General features: G+C 53.4%; 1 protein-coding gene across 1 annotated transcript in view; it reads right to left on the bottom strand.

Annotated features, from left to right (window-relative positions):
* The window catches only part of CHMP3 (charged multivesicular body protein 3), a 34,878-nt gene that overhangs the window by 4,622 nt on the left and 14,360 nt on the right, over positions 1 to 15,896 (bottom strand). The window contains exons 3-4 of the mRNA XM_079111292.1: positions 13,813 to 13,992; positions 1,530 to 1,651 (exon numbers count right to left, since the gene is read on the bottom strand). Of these exons, the coding sequence (XP_078967418.1) occupies positions 1,530 to 1,651; positions 13,813 to 13,992 (302 nt within the window). The remainder of the gene's footprint in view (positions 1 to 1,529; positions 1,652 to 13,812; positions 13,993 to 15,896) is intronic.

Raw genomic sequence — 15,896 nt, 5'->3', positions numbered from 1 at the left:
CCTGCAGCCTCCAAACACTGAGCTCATGCCTTGCGCCGTGACATTCAGGCCATGCAAGATGCAGATAGTCCCGCAGGACAGCTCCAGCCCTGGGTCCTGAGCACGAGTCTCAGGGACCCTGCTGCCAAGATCGGACTTAGAGCAGCCCCTCCCCTGCCTGCCTCTGCTCCCAGGTCTGCAGTGACTCTTTCTGGCTAGTGCCCTATTCTGCCGCTCGCAGATCCCTTTCTCTAACCACCAGGAACAAAGTCACATTCAAGGTCATCCAGGTGACGGAGCCTTGTGGCCTAGGTGAGGGGATATCATCCCAGTGCTCAGGGCTCCTGTGGGAGCAGCTCACTGAACACCTGTCTGTCACCTGTCAGACCCTGACTCTGAGAGACCTTCCTGTCCTTGAGGCACAGGCGGTCACCCGTCTGTCTTCATTCAATCAGCAAACATTCTCAAACTCCCGCCAGGCCAGGTGCTGGGACGCTCAGGCCCCGTGAGGCTCCCACTGGGCCGGTCTGCACCTGGGACACGCCACGTCCCACACTTGGCAAATTTCATAGTCTGCTACATGCAAGGCGTCTCCCGTCACTTCTGGTGTTCAGAAACCACTGTGCAAAGGCCCCAGATTCTAAGAAAGAGTTCCTTCAGGTCTCGGGCGCCAAGGGTCAAGCCAGCAGGCCTGAGGCCACTCCAGGCATCTCCCTGCCCGCTGGGTCTCAGGGGTGGGTGCCTGGGTCCTCCTGACCCCGCTCCTTCCTGCAGGCTCCTGCCCAAGGACTCCCCGTGGCAGAGACCACCATGGCTTCCACGGGGCTCTTCCTTCCTGTCAGTCTTCTCCTCCAGTCCCTCTGCCCAGGCCCCACACCCTACTGTCCCTCAAGTTCACACAAGTCCCCTGTGAAGAAGGAAGAGGACTTCCCTGCAGTCACGGGTCTGAAGCGTGAACAGGGACCTCCCAGGCCACCGTGGCAAGCTGGTGACGAGGTCAGACATGGGCTCCAGCTCTCTGGGCCCGGCAGCTCGGAGACCCAGTTTCCTTGAGCGAGGAGGTGCCTGGCAGCGCCGCCTCAGCCTGTCCTGTCTGAGGACCCTAGCGAAGGTCCGCGCCAGCCAGTGCCTGAGGCGGGAGGCCTGCCGTGTGTCTGGTCCTCACGCTCCTCCGTCAGTCTAAGACGGGGCTCGGCATGCAGCCGTGTCAGCCACGTCTGGAGCGCCGGTTTCCGTGGCGTAAGGCTCTCCGCTGCTCTTATGCTGCGGGAGGGGATGGCTACGTCGTCAGCTGCACCCCCAGGACATGCTTGGTGTCCAGGCTCAAAGTGAACATTGAACCCCGAGCCACGGCTAGCGCCTGCAGCTTCTGAACACCTGGCGTCCGTCTCTGCAGGTGCCACAGCTCAGGGGCTTCGGCGGTGCTAACAGCCACCCTCCGTGCTTGAGCCACCCCGAGAGTGGCTGCAGGAGCTCCACTCCCACCCGCCACCCGAGTCCCTGCCACTTGCCACAGGGACTCTGAGGGGCAGCAGGGCCGGCTGGGTCACCTTCATCATCTCTTTGGACAGCTCCCTCATGGTGGCCTGGATCTCTGGGATCTTCACCAGGCTCTGCATGGCCTTCATCACTTCTGTGCTCTTCTGCAGGGAACCGGCCACTCGCAGGACGGCTGGAAAGGAGAAGCTGCAGTCAGAGCGGCTGGCAAGAGGGCCAAGCAGGCCAGCAGCAGCAGCAGCCCTGGCTGCACGAGGGACCCAGACCACGTCGGGGCTGGCGGGCCAGGGCTGTGCAGGCCACGGGAGCTGCCCTTAGGGAGGGCCCGGCCTGCGCGAGGCTGCCCGAGCAGAGCCCACGCCAGCCACAGGCAGCGTCTGGACTGGGCCACGCGTGTGCCGGGGCCTCCTTGGGAGAGGAGCGCCCACCTTGAGCTCTGCCACCGGCCCCCGTCCCCTGGCGGAGGGAGACACGCCTGGGGACACACACAGATGAGTGAGAACAGCAAGCTGCCCTCTAGCATGGAGCAGGAATGTGACCACAGTAGGGCCTGCATGGCCGAGGGCGGGAGGGGGCACGAGCTGCAGAGTGGCACCCGCCGGAGGCGCCCCGGTCAGAGCTCCCGCTGGACCGAGCTGCGTCCTGGGGCAGCCAGGGTGCCAGAACGTGGTGCTGCCCACACTGCTGAGCGCAGCCAGTGAGGACGAGGGGATGACCGAATGGCACCGCGGCCTGCACGCGGCCGTGTCCCCGGAGGTCCTGAGCTGCAAGCGGGTCTTCCGGGTGGCGCTGCTGAGAGGTGGGCCCTCGCCCCCCAGGCCTCAGCTCGCTCAGGGCACTGCTCTAAAAGGGGTGAGCCTGACCCTGGACACAACTCCTGACCCACCGGGCCCTCCCCTGCCATGGCGCCCACCAGGAGGCCCTCACCAGAGCCCAAAGGACACTCCCGCCCCATGGGGGCTGCCAGCCACCAGAGCCGCGAGCGCCTCTCCATGAAGCCCTCACATGGAGTGCTGCCATCACAAGGGAAAACGGACGAGGTGCCCGCGAGGCCCGAGGCTCCATGGTCCCTCGACCACTCCACAGTACTGCGTTTTTCATGGCCCTGGGGATTGAGCCCAGGGTGCTCTGCCGCTGAGCTGCGACCGCAGCCCCTTTACCTCCTGAGACAGGGTCTCACTGAGTTGCCCGGGCTGACCACAAACAAACCTGTGATCCTCCTGCCTCAGCCTCCCAAGTTAAAGGCACGTGCCCCGGTTAAAGGCATGTGCGCTGGGCCCAGCTGAATCATTTTTCCTTTGAAAAGATATACATTCTAATTATAAGGAGAAAAGAAACAGGTCAAACAGTGGGAAAAAATTAAAAATGAAGGAACTTAGGAATAAAACATTACAAACAAAAATATAAGAATAAAAAAATTACAGAAACATTTATCTTGATAACCAAATCAATGCAGATTTGGAACTAGATTTTTGAAAGGCCAAACTAAATGTATTTTTACACTTGAAATCCAAAAAAAAAGGAACGTGCTATGGTGTGAATGTATGCTGGCCAAAGTTCACGGTGCCGATGTGACAGTGTAAGAGATGTGGCCTTTCAGGGGGGCCAGGCGCCGGGCTCCTCCCGGGTGAGTGTGAATAGGGAGCCCCTCTTCTGTCCCTCTGCCTCTGCCACCCGAGGGCACACAGCCTTCACCGGACAGCCAACCCTGCCCTTCCTCAGTCCTGGATTCCTGGGCTGCAGGGCAGTGAGAAAGACACTCCTGTCCCTTATGAATCACTGGGCATTCCGTCACAGGTCACAAGATTCAACGAGATGGGGGAAAGGATCGGAGAACATATGTTCTACAAGCGAAAAGGCAAAAAGAAGGTTTGGCAGAGAAGAACGACTTCATCATCGAAAGTCACCCTCCAGGGGAGGAGCGTACAAGCCACGAGCCGCCAAGAACTACCTGCGCAGGACTCCGAGGCCGTCTCCTGAACCCAAGGCCAGCAACAGCAGCCTGGTGAAAAGGGCAGGAGACCAGCGGCCACTCAGGACGGCAGGTAAGCCTTCGAGAGTCACCAGCACCCTGCAGTCGCAGGACCAACTCGAACGGGAGATGCTGTCCAGAGACTGCCAGGGCTGTGAGCAGGCGGTGCTGGTGCCCACCTTCCCCTCACTGGCCAGCTCTGGCTCTGAAGTGCTGGTGGTGATGTCCCATGCACAGGGCACCCAGCCCAGAGTAGGCATGGGTGCAGGCAGGGCAGGGTCCTCACCCCGAGCCATGATGGCCAGGTTTAACATATTCCTTATGCAGCAAAAGGAAGCAGAGTGCCACCCACCATGGGTCGTGCACTGTGCACAGCACTGATCCGTCACCTGTCACCTGTCATGCATTGTGCACAGCACTGATCTGTCACCTGTCATGTACTGTGCACAGCACTGATCTGTCACCTGTCATGTGTCATACACTGTGCACGGCACTGATCTGTCACCTGTCACCTGTCATGCACTGTGCACAGCACTGATCTGTCACCTGTCATGTGTCATGCACTGTGCACAGCACTGATCTGTCACCTGTCACCTGTCATGTACTGTGCACAGCACTGATCCATCACCTGTCACGTGTCATGCACTGTGCACAGCACTGATCCGTCACCTGTCACGTGTCATGCACTGTGCACAGCACTGATCTGTCACGTGTCATGCACTGTGCACAGCACTGATCCGTCACCTGTCACGTGTCATGCACTGTGCACAGCACTGATCCGTCACCTGTCACGTGTCATGCACTGTGCACAGCACTGATCTGTCACCTGTCACGTGTCATGCACTGTGCACAGCACTGATCTGTCACCTGAGCACAGCCCTCCTCAGAGTGGCCGTGACAGTCCAGTAAACTCAGGTGCTATATAAAATGCTGACAAGGTGCCGTAGAGGACACAAGCCCCTAGTGCCAAGGCGCAGTCAAGGCCAGTGGACGTGGGTGGACAGCCACTAGAATACCACATTTGAAATCCTGCGACCGAGACCCTGACTCTGAGAAATGTGAGGAAAGCACTACAGAGGCAGGACATCACGGGCCCGCCTGCTGGCAGCGTGAGGGAGGAAGGCGCAGAGCAGGGCGTGGGGCCCGCTGCCCAACCCTGACGGAGCCACAACCAAAGACGGGAGGGCAGTGCTGGAGGGGTCTGGGACGCCCTCCACCCGTCTCAGCTCTTACGGGAATCACAGGGAAGCAAGCAGAACGCAAAGCACTGCAGGTGGCTCGCTGGTGACCACGGCCCAGCGCAACACAGCCACCAACTACACGGACCCTGTCTTCTGGGTTTTTGTTTTTTGCACCAGGGACTGAAGCCAGGGGCACGTTACCACGGAGCCCCATCCCCAGCCCTTTTTAGTATTTTATTTAGCGACAAGTTCTTGCTGAGTTGCTTAGCTGTTAAGATGCTGAGACTGGCTTTGGACTCCCATCTTCCTGCCTCAGCCACCCGTGCTCCGCAGATTCCCTGCCCTTGTTCCCCAGCCTCAGGTGCTGAGCAACAGCCAGGGACTCTCATGACAGCTCCACGCAACAGGAGACCGCAGGGTGGTGGTCACGTGCAGAGGGCACACCTGGCCCTGCCCAACACCAGTGGGCAGAGCAGCTGGGAAAGTTCTGCTGCTCACTGGCACTGAGTCTTCCTGACCAGGAAACAGTTGCGACAGTTAAATCATGACTTATTTTACTTCTTACTACACTTACTCCACGATCTGCTTCCCACCCCACACCCAGGGCAGCGAGTAAGCCTGCGGAGTCCAGCTCCCAGGGGCAGCGGTGCCTCATGCCGAGGGCTGGACACACGTGTGAAGAATCAGCATGTGGCTCTGCGCCTCGTCCACCTGCCGGAGACCAGGAAGTTGCTCGGAAAGCCCCTGCTTCACCCAGACTCCCCACCTCTGCCATCCCGGACTTTCCTCCTGGCCTCCCTTGCCCTGACCGCCCCCCCCACACTCCAGGCACCTTTCACGGGGTGTCAACTCAGCCACGATCTGAGGGCTTTAGGTGGGGTCCCAGGTGGGAGCACAGCAGGCGCCCTCCACGCAGCCCCTCTTCCGGTGCCCCTGCTCCAGTCCCCGTGAGAGGGCGGTGCTCAGCACGTGCGGGGCCCGCACCACGGACCGCGAGGCTCTCCTCAGCCGCCGTACCTGTTCTAGAGACCCAGTCTCCCACCACGCCTGGAAGGCAGCTCCCTGCTGTGACAGCCAGAGTTTCTTCTCTTCCATGCCATCTTGGAGGCTGTGCCTGCTCCCTGACCCTCTTCTTTAAAAAGGACGGAGTGTCAGGGAAGAGGAGGACTGGGAGGAGGAGCGCCAGAAACCGCTGGGAAGGCAGGAAACCTTGAAAGACTCGTAAGGTCGAGGACCGTGTCAGTGAACTGAGAACAGAATGAGGGTTGCTCACAAAGGACATGTCACAGACCCTCCTGGGAACAGGATCGAGATGTCCAAAATAAAGAATCCAAGAGGACATGTCACAGACCCTCCTGGGAACAGGATCGAGATGTCCAAAATAAAGAATCCAAGAGGACCTGTCACAGACCCTCCTGGGAACAGGATCGAGATGTCCAAAATAAAGAATCCAAGAGGACACTGTCACAGACCCTCCTGGGAATAGGATCGAGATGTCCAAAATAAAGAATCCAAGAGGACCTGTCACAGACCCTCCTGGGAATAGGATCGAGACGTCCAAAATAAAGAATCCAAGAGGACCTGTCACAGACCCTCCTGGGAACAGGATCGAGACGTCCAAAATAAAGAATCCAAGAGGACATGTCACAGACCCTCCTGGGAACAGGATCGAGACGTCCAAAATAAAGAATCCAAGAGAAAAGTGGAGAATAAAGTCTATGAGATTTCTCAGAAAGTAGACCACAAAAGCAAACCTGATGGTGACTGGAAGGAGCTGACAGCTCTGTCCTGTGGATCGGCGGGCACCAGGCCATGACCCAGCCTCCACCTGCCACCCACGGGAGGTGGGGAGGAGCAGGTAGAGCAGGTTCCTGGGAAGCTCTCGGCCCACCCAAGCGCTCCGTGCTCCAAGGGACACACCCGAGAGCAGGGCACAGCCCCAGTGAGGCCCGCCAGGCGCAGGGGGGACGCCAGGCGCACTCACTCCTGGTGGAACAGGCCTGGGTTCCCAGGGGAGATACAGAAAGCAGGGGGACAGAAGCCAAAAGAACCAACAGGAAGGGGCAAGCATGGATTGAGCAGCAGGCCCCAAGGAGGCATGGGGATGCTCACACTAGTCTGCAGATGGAATCAGAGCCCCAGGGGGCACGCCGCCTCCTGCAGCTCTTTTCCTGCCGGCCACTGACCCCGCTGATCCGGGATACTACTGTCCCCCACTGGCAGCACCACCCCGTCCCCCAGCTAAGGCCAGCCACCTCCTGAACGCGCTGATTCACGGACAAGCTCCTCCACAGACACGCTCCTCCACGAGGAGACCCGAAGTGCTGACAGCCCCTACCAACAGCTTTCCACTTCTGGCTTTATCATTTTTATTTTATTAATTGGGTAAAAACCCCTGATGCTTATGTAAATTGGTAAAATTACAAAACTAATGCAAAAGTAAAATTAAACATACGAAACTTTAAAATCAAAAATTTCAGGGCTGGGGTTGTGGCTTAGCAGTAGACTGCTTGCCTAGCATGTGTGAGGCCCTGAGTTTGATTCTCAGCACCGCATAAAAATAAAGTATTGTGTCTACCTACAACTAAAAGTGAAAATGAAAAAACAAACAAATTTCACATTAATGACATAAGCCTCGCCTGGTACTTTGCTAAAACTGAAGTACCACATTAACAACCACACCAAAACCCGTAAGACCAACCCCAGTCAGCTGGACAGCAGAGATGTGATTTTTGCACTTGAGGTGCAACTGGACACCACCAGTGGGCTCCTTCCACACACCCCCACTCTTTCATCCGCCTTGCCTACGTTTCCACTGGCGCATGGAAGGGCTGTGAACAGGTTCCATGCTGCTGAATGCATCCATGTTTCCCTACAGAAGGAAAACATTTTCCTACTACAACTTTACACAAACACCAAGCCAGATTTTCTGCTAGTGCTTTTAAATTCATTTCTTCACATTTAACCTTTGATCCGCTTGGAAAGTACTTTGGCGAAAGGTTCTTAAAGTAGACTACAACATGTGCCATGATTTTCATATTTTTCAAAAGGAATTCTCTGTTCTATTTCCAAGTCTAAGCGGTTGTTAGACACCAACTTCTACGATGGCAATGTTTATGTGGACTGCAGGAGAAAATGTACAATACTGAAAGTCAGAAGTGTGGCTATTGAACTGTCAGGAAGAGGTCGTCAAGAACCGAGCTGAGCTGGAGACAGCTGAGCGGCCGAGACTTGGAGCAGCTGATCAAGGCAACAGACAAAATCAAAGTGCCAGGTGAGCCTCTGATCCCTTACTGCGGCAGTGTAAGCAAAGGACCAGTGAGGGCCAGGTGGTTCCCAGATAGGGTGTAAAGCAGGCCTCTGCCATCTTATGGACTAGGGGCCAGGGAGGAGGAGGACAGGAGTTGAGAAGTACTGAGTCCAGAGTGGAAAGAAGTGTTTTTCAAGGTTCCCTCCCTACCCACAGGGAGGTCCTGGCAGAGGAAGCTGGGAAGGCTGCTGCCAACCCCAGCCCCACCCATCCCTCAACAGGAATCCTCCAAAAGGACACATCTGGGCCAGGAATGCAGCCCTGATCAGGAGCATTCAGGGTGGCCTGAATCCTCCACCAAGACTCTCTCAAAAACTTCAAGGCAGCCAGGTGTGGGGGCACAAGACTCGATCCCAGTGACTCAGGAGGCTGAGGCAGGAGGATTACAAGTTCCAGGTCAGCCTCCCAACTCAGAGAGACCCTATCTCAAAATAAAAAATAAACAAGGGGCTGAGGGTGGTCGAGCATCTGAGTTCAATTCCCAGTGCTGAAGAAAAAGACAGCAAGGCCCTGGCTGTGCCCGGGGACCTGAGTGGCAGGGCCTGCCTCCCTTGAGGTCCCTGAGTGGCAGGGCCTGCCTCCCTTGAGGTCCCTGAGTGGCAGGGCCTGCCTCCCTTGAGGTCTGCTGGTAAGAGCTTTACCCTGCACGTGGCCAGGCTGAAAGAACACCTGGGTTTTCTGCCACAAGTCGGACTCCTCCAAGACCATGTCCTCCTTGAACGATCGGCCTCTAGATGATCAACATAAACAATAACAGGCTACGATTCTGAGATCCAATGACTTAAACCACTTGATTACTCTAGCTGATCAAGAACTGAACAAGTGCCCTCAAAGCAAAATGTTACTTGTTTTCCATTTTCTAAAATCAAAAATGATGACATAAAAATCTGACGGATGTATCCACGAAACACGTTCCACCTCTTCACAGGGCAGCGCACTTAGCCTGGTGGTGCACGTACTCTGACCAACACCTCTGAGGACGTGCTGAGGCGAACACGGAAGAGGACTTTATTCCCGACTGCTGCGGGAATAAAGGTGCAGTCCTGGTATCCAGCGCTGACTCTGGCCGCCTCTGAAAGCTGTTCAGCCAGGCAAGGAGGACGCAGCAAGGCGATCACACAACTTCCTGTCATGCTCTGAGAACGCTGGGAGCCGCTGCTCGGCAGCGGTGTTAGGGCCTCCCCCTCAGCCCTGAGCACGCAGCAGGGGAGAGCCAGTGATGCCGCAACCACGCAGCAGGTGCAAACGTCAACATGGTGACAAAGGCAAAAAGCATCTCAGTACTAGGAACACAGTCCAACCCTGCAGGTCACCCATAAGGGTCCCGGGGCTCTCAGGGGCCCCAGGGACCATGTGCTGAAAATCACTTGCTCCAGGTAAAACGTGCAAACCCAGCATCCAATACAAGCCTAGCGAGTCTGACAGCACAGGCGGAAGCCAAAATCACAGAGGCAAGTTCCCCAGCACGCCCCTGCACGCAGGACCAGGCACAGCACTGCCCCGGAGCCTGAAGCCAACCCGGAGGAAGAGTAACGGCATCCTTCCTTTGCTAAACGACTCAGTAGTGAGCGTGCAAACCAAGGAAGACAAGCACCATCAGCTGAATACGCCACAGACGTATTTTTATCAGAAACATGAACTGAGCTCAACGCTGCTTTTGAAGCTCCAGGCTATCGCTGCACCAGACTGACAAGAGGAGACAGAGTGACAGGTTAAGTCGGTGAACACACCAACTGCAGAAGCACGGGCTCCCAGGAGCAAAAGGAGCGCCATGAAGGCGACGGGCTCGGGGGCCTCCGAGTGCAGGCCTCTGGACCCGCGGCTACAGACAGGTCGCTGCGATCCCCGCCAAGGGTGGGGAGGAAGTGCCTAGCAGAGGTTCTGGGACAGGAACAGAGTGGCAGTGTGGCTGGATGCAGACCAGGAAGGGCAAGAGCACGCGGTGAGGCCAGAGCAACGGTCAGTCCAGGACTCCGAGTCGCGACCCACGTGCAAGGGGAAGCCAGTGTTCAGGGAGAACAGCACGACCACCCTCACTTAGGCCTGGGAGTGCGGAGGTGGGACTACAGCCGAGCAAGCACACAGCCAGCAGGCCATGGGATGCTGCCACGCTGCGGCAAGAGGTGAGGCGAGCTTGAACCACGGGGCCAATTAACACGGAAAACCGAGGCGGCAGGAGGACAGGACAGGGAAGAGGTGCCAGGTTTGGGCCTCCAAAAGCTGAATGGACGGGCTCCACTGATGAGGTCTGGGAGAGGAGATCGGGACTCGGGCGGTGCGTGTCAGCTCTGAGATGCTCATTAGGACGTCTGAGTGGAGGTGGTGACCATGCACTCAGCGTCAGTCAGGCTGAAGGTAAGAACTTGGAATTCAAGGATGCTGTAGGGCACGGGATCAGAGAAGCTCACAGGGCAGACAGTGGAGATGGAGCACAGCAGAGGGTCCACTGGAGGGTTCGCAACGGAGGATCCGCAACGGAGGGTCCACTGGAGGGTCCACAGTGGAGGATCTGCAACGGAGGATGCACTGGAGGGTCCACAGTGGAGGGTCCACAATGGATGGTCTGCAGTGGAGGGTCCACAATGGAGGACCCACAATGGAGGGTCCACAGTGGACGGTCTGCAGTGGAGGGTCCACAATGGAGGACCCACAATGGAGGGTCCACAGTGGACGGTCTGCAGTGGAGGGTCCACAATGGAGGACCCACAATGGAGGGTCCACAGTGGAGGGTTGGAGCTCTCCAACATGCACAGAGCAACAGCGGATATGCCGTCCAGTGGTGATAAAGCCACAGTACAGACATGGAATAACACAACAAACTGACATGGTGTAAACTAAAGGAAGAGGCTCTTGTCTTATACACTTTATACAAAAGAGCTTCTGCTATGTTTTATTCATTCATGTTACTTTGTTATATTATTCAAAGTGCATGATATGAAAGCTTTTTCCATGTAGACTAATAACATCTGTTATAACTGTTTGAAAAGATATTTTGGAGTCAGCACACAGGAAGAACAGATAAAGAATGTTCAAGTTTGTAGCTCCAAGAGAAATATTACGATAACATTTCTCAAAAACTGAAAAGTCTGACAATATCAAAGAGTGGTAAAAAAGTATGGCACAAAAAACTCCCACAGCTGGCAGAAATGCAAGTTAGGAAAGCCTTTCTGGAGAGCAATTTTGTGAGCCTGGCAAAATTCAAACCTAGCTAATTTTTACCAGCAAGTCCACTTCTGAGTATTTCATTCTTCTAAACCTTTACACACAGGAAAACTTGAGAACCACCTAAATGTCTAGCAATGGGAGGATGGAAAAAAAATACATCCAAATGATGGAATATCATTCAGGAGTTTGAGTTCTGTCTCACTACAGGTATATTTCCAGATCACAATGGTATGATAACAGTATTTGCAGGATTTTAAATTTCCTCACCCCTGGAAAGGTTGGGAGGAAGGTGACTCCAGGAAGGGTATTAAAACAGTTCTACCTCTGGTAACGCTGCTTGACTTCTTGTGTAACGTAAAGCAGGCAGATGCAACAAAACGTTCACTTCTGTTGGTTCTGTATGGTGTGTAGGTGAGCGTTTAGCACGCTGTCCTCTGTATGGTGTGTAGGTGAGTGTTTAGCACGCTGTCCTCTGTATGGTGTGTAGGTGAGCATTTAGCACGCTGTCTACTGTATGGTGTGTACGTGAGCGTTTAGCATGCTGTCCTCTGTATGTTGTGTAGGTGAGCGTTTAGCACGCTGTCCTCTGTACGGTGTGTAGGTGAGCGTTTAGCACGCTGTCCTCTGTATGGTGTGCACATGAGCGTTTAGCACACTGTCCCTATATTTTTATGTGCTTCTATCTTCATAAACAGGATGTGCATCACTGCTTGGTTTACTGGGGAAAAAGGCAAACTAAGCGATGTGTTTTCTGACAGTCATTTAGTAAAGGGAATAGTGAAAAAATCAAATAAGCTTATGCTGGTCACCTGAATGTGAATCTTTCCAGCACACTGCAGGGTAAACAGGGCAAGAGCATGAGACCTTCAGAGCTGCAGTTACTCAAGCTTCCAAAATAACAGACAAGATCAAGCTATTTCTTCATGGCTCAAATCCACAGGCATCTCTAGGTGACACAGGAAGTATTTAAAGAGCTTAAATTTGCCACTACAGGGCTGAAGTAACCGACATTTTACAAGTGAAGATAATCCTGATGGATCTTTTCAGAAGATGTGGTACAAAGTGTCCTTTCTGTCTTTTTTTAACTCTTTTCCAACTGATGATGAAAAAGAAACTGACAATATATCCATCTTTAGGTATATTTAAAACCACGTTCGAGTGTTAATGGATGTGAAGCAATGTCTTCAGAGCCACAACAAGTGACGGCTCAGGCACTGGTCTGGCAACCATCCCTAAAGGGAAACATTGTCTTCCCACCTTCATATGCGATATCCATCAGCAAACTACCTGGCAGAATTTTAATGAAAAAAATCTCTCCAAATTTCTCAGTTCTTATTCAAGATCTGAATATCTGACAGTGGCCAGGACACCTCCGACCCCAGCTACCAGGAGCCAAAGTAGAGGACAGCGCGTTTCAAGCCTAGGCTGGGCAGCTCAGGGAGGCCCTTTCAAGATAGAAGATAAGTAAAAAGCAGCGAGGGTGTAACTCCGTGCCAGCACCTCTGGTCCGATCCCCAGATGTGTGCATGAACACAAACACGTGTCGGACTTGCTGCCACTGTGAGAGAAGCAGAATTCTGAGCCAGGACTTCCTATGACAGAAATTAAGAAAAAGAAGTCGATTTTAAGTTAAAATGTGACCTACGACTCAAGCTGTCTGACCTGGAAATGTGGAAAGCATAAGCACTACCACACTGGCACCGAGAGGAAGTGAGAAGACGCTTGTTTTATGTGGACATCACGGTTTTAGCAGCTTCTAAGACTGTTTACACGGGTGGTGTGATTGTGGATTCCCAAGAGGTGGGGAAGCATGTTGTCTGCCTTCGATTCTCCAGAAGAATCAGGCAACAGAAGAATCAGGCAGACAAGCAGAAAAAAGGCGGTGGGTGAAAGCTGGAGCCAAAGGTGCCCTTCACTCATTCATTTATTTTTGGCCTGGGCTGCTCTGGGCTTAGGACTTAGCGAGAAGCCTCTTTTCCACACACGCAGGCCAGCCTCTCAATTCTCAGGCCAACTGACAACACTTTCAATATATTCTAACTTCTAAGAAAGCAGATTTATAAGTAAATTCTGTCATTATTCAAAAACACGGGCAAAGAACATAGATGACAATAACCTAAGAGTAGTAAGTATTCTTTACATTTGTATGGCACCCAACTAAGACAGCATAGAAACCCACGCCTGTTCTTGTTGTTGGAGAACATCCACTGCATTGTTTGGATTCAAAACAGCCCTCAGAAGCTGGCGTGTTGAAGGCTTGGTCCGCGTGGCCTTGTGAGCCAGGACTCTGGAAGGTGGATCATGGGGGCTGACTTGTCAATGGATTAATCCACCGAAGGGTTCTTAATGGGTAATGGAAGGGACGGAATCCCAGGAGGTGGGGCACAGCTGGAGGAAGCAGGTCCTTGGGGAAGTGCCCGCAAAGGCTGCATCTTGTCCCTGACCCTGTCCTCTCTCACGCCCTCACCGCCATGAGGTGAGCAGCTCTATTTCAACCCCACGACATACCCTACCATGGTTTTCTGCCTCTCCACAGGTCCAGAAATAATGGAGCCGTGGACTGAACCCTCTGAAACCATCAGCTAAAGTAAACCTTTCATCCTTTAAGTTGACTGCTCGTGGGCACTCTGTAACCATGCTGGAAAGCTGCTTAACACACCTGTGCTGGCACCAACAGTGACCCCAGCGTCAGGCGACAGCCGCCTTACCAAGCTGGTTCTTCATCCCCATGAGCACGGAGTTCATGTGAGCTTTGGACGCGTAGAGCTTGCTCACGGCCTTCCTGGACCTGATCATCTCCTTGGCCAGGACCACACACACGTCCTTCTGGCCCTTCTTGGCAGCATCTTTCACTGATCGCTTCACTTTCTCCTCTTCTCTCTGGATATCTAGATTTAAAACACAACACTGAAAATCAAGGCAAATCAGACCGTCAGCACTCAAATCTGTTTTAACTGTGATCTAAATATGTCTAACAAATAGGAACATCAAAGGATACAAATGGAATCCAAGTAATTAGTGCTGGGGGTGTTCATCACCTTACCAACAAGATAACTGTGAGAGTGAAAAACAAGCGTGCCCTATTCTAACTGATGAAGTTCCACAGCGGCTGTTTTGATACCCTTCCGTAGTCTGCAGGCGCTGGTGCGAGGAGTCTGAAAACCCCGCAGAGCGCACCTGACGAGAGCCGGCCCTCACAGCCACACCACAGGCTTGTGGAGCCACGAGCGTTACAACCCAAGTACGAGAGAGCCTGGGCACCGGCCAGCTCAGCAGCTCCATCAGAGGAGAAACGGTCTGTGCCGTGCACTTCGGGACCAGCAGATCTTTTTTTTTTTTCCAATTTAAAACACGGTAGTAAAACACACACAACCAAATACACACGCTCTCCCAAGGACCTCTGCACAGGCACCAGGAAGCGCACTGTCAGATCACAGAGCAGCTCTGCTTATGACTCCCTACAGCACTGCTGCTACCCTGCCGTCCAGTGCTTCCCGAGGCGCTCTGCTACCCTGCGGTCCAGTGACGGTGTCATTTTCATTCCTATCAACAGTGCCCAAAGTTCCAACCTTGCCACCTCTTCACCAATACCTACTGAGTTTTCTTTTTTCCTTTTTTTTTGTATGGTGGTCATCCTGCTGGGTGTGAGGTGCTATTTCATTGTGGTTTGATTTATATTTCCTTAATGACTAACCATCTTCTCATATGCTTATCTGCCAGCTAAATAGCTTCTTTGAAGAAATGTCTATTCAAGTCCTGTGCAGCACAGGCTTTGGAACTGGGCTGTCTTTTGTTTTTGAGTTTGGGGAGTTCTCTATGTACTCTGGATATTAATCCATTAGCAGATATGAGTGCAAATATCTTCTCCCTTCCACAGGCTGCTTTTTACCGTGCTGATACTGTCTTGTGACATACAAAAGTTTTAATTTTCATGAAATTCAATTCCTATTTTTTCTTTGTTGTCTAAATGCACGGTCACATCCAAGAACCCACTGCCAAATCCCACCTCATGAGTTCTGCCCTGTGTGTTAAGTCTTATTAGAGTCTCAGCCCTTACTAGGATTCGGCTCCACTTCTGCACATGGTATTAGCTAAGGAGGTCCAACTTCATCTTTCGGGGAGGATCACAGAAAAATGCACGTTTTGAGGGGAGAGAGGAACGAGAGCAGCCCTACTCTGGGCTCTATTCAGTAGAGCTTCAGAAGGATTCTGAGGAAATGAAGGTACTTGGAAAAACCCAGGTGCAGTTGTTGTGCCTGTTGGGATGGGTTCAGGGAAGGAGGCCTGGGTGGTCCGTGTTCACTCCTCCTCCTCTGGGTTGTTGCTGCTCACACCAACAGGGCAGGAAGCCGGAGTCTCAGAACCTGGACCACCCGCCCAACAGGAAGCTGCCTGTCTGCAACCACCCACACAGCGCACTCGGCTCCAGGGTGGCCGGAGCGTAAGCTCCAGCTTTCTTCCTCTGCACCATGACTTCATTTGTCCAGCACCATTTGTTGCAGACTGTCCTTCCACACTGAGTGGGGTCTGTGCCCTTGCAGAAGAACTCGCTGATGACAGACTCATGGTTCTACTTCTGGACTCTCAATGCCTTCCACTTGTCTGTCTGTGGCAATGCTACCTGACTCTATCTCTGCAGCTCAAGTGAGTTTTGAAATCCAGAAGTGACTCTTCCAACTTTATTCTTCCTGTTTCAGTGAGGTTTTTTTTTTTTTTTTTTTTTTGGGGGGGTGGGGGGTATTTGCTATTCGGGGTCTCTTAAGATTCCGGATAGATTTTTCTATTTCTACAA

Source organism: Sciurus vulgaris (assembly GCF_902686455.1).
Source record: "Sciurus vulgaris genome assembly, chromosome: 14".
In the NCBI taxonomy this organism is placed as follows: Eukaryota; Metazoa; Chordata; class Mammalia; order Rodentia; family Sciuridae; genus Sciurus; species Sciurus vulgaris.
Note: the sequence above shows the minus strand (reverse complement) of the source record. Positions and strands in the feature narration are given on the sequence as shown.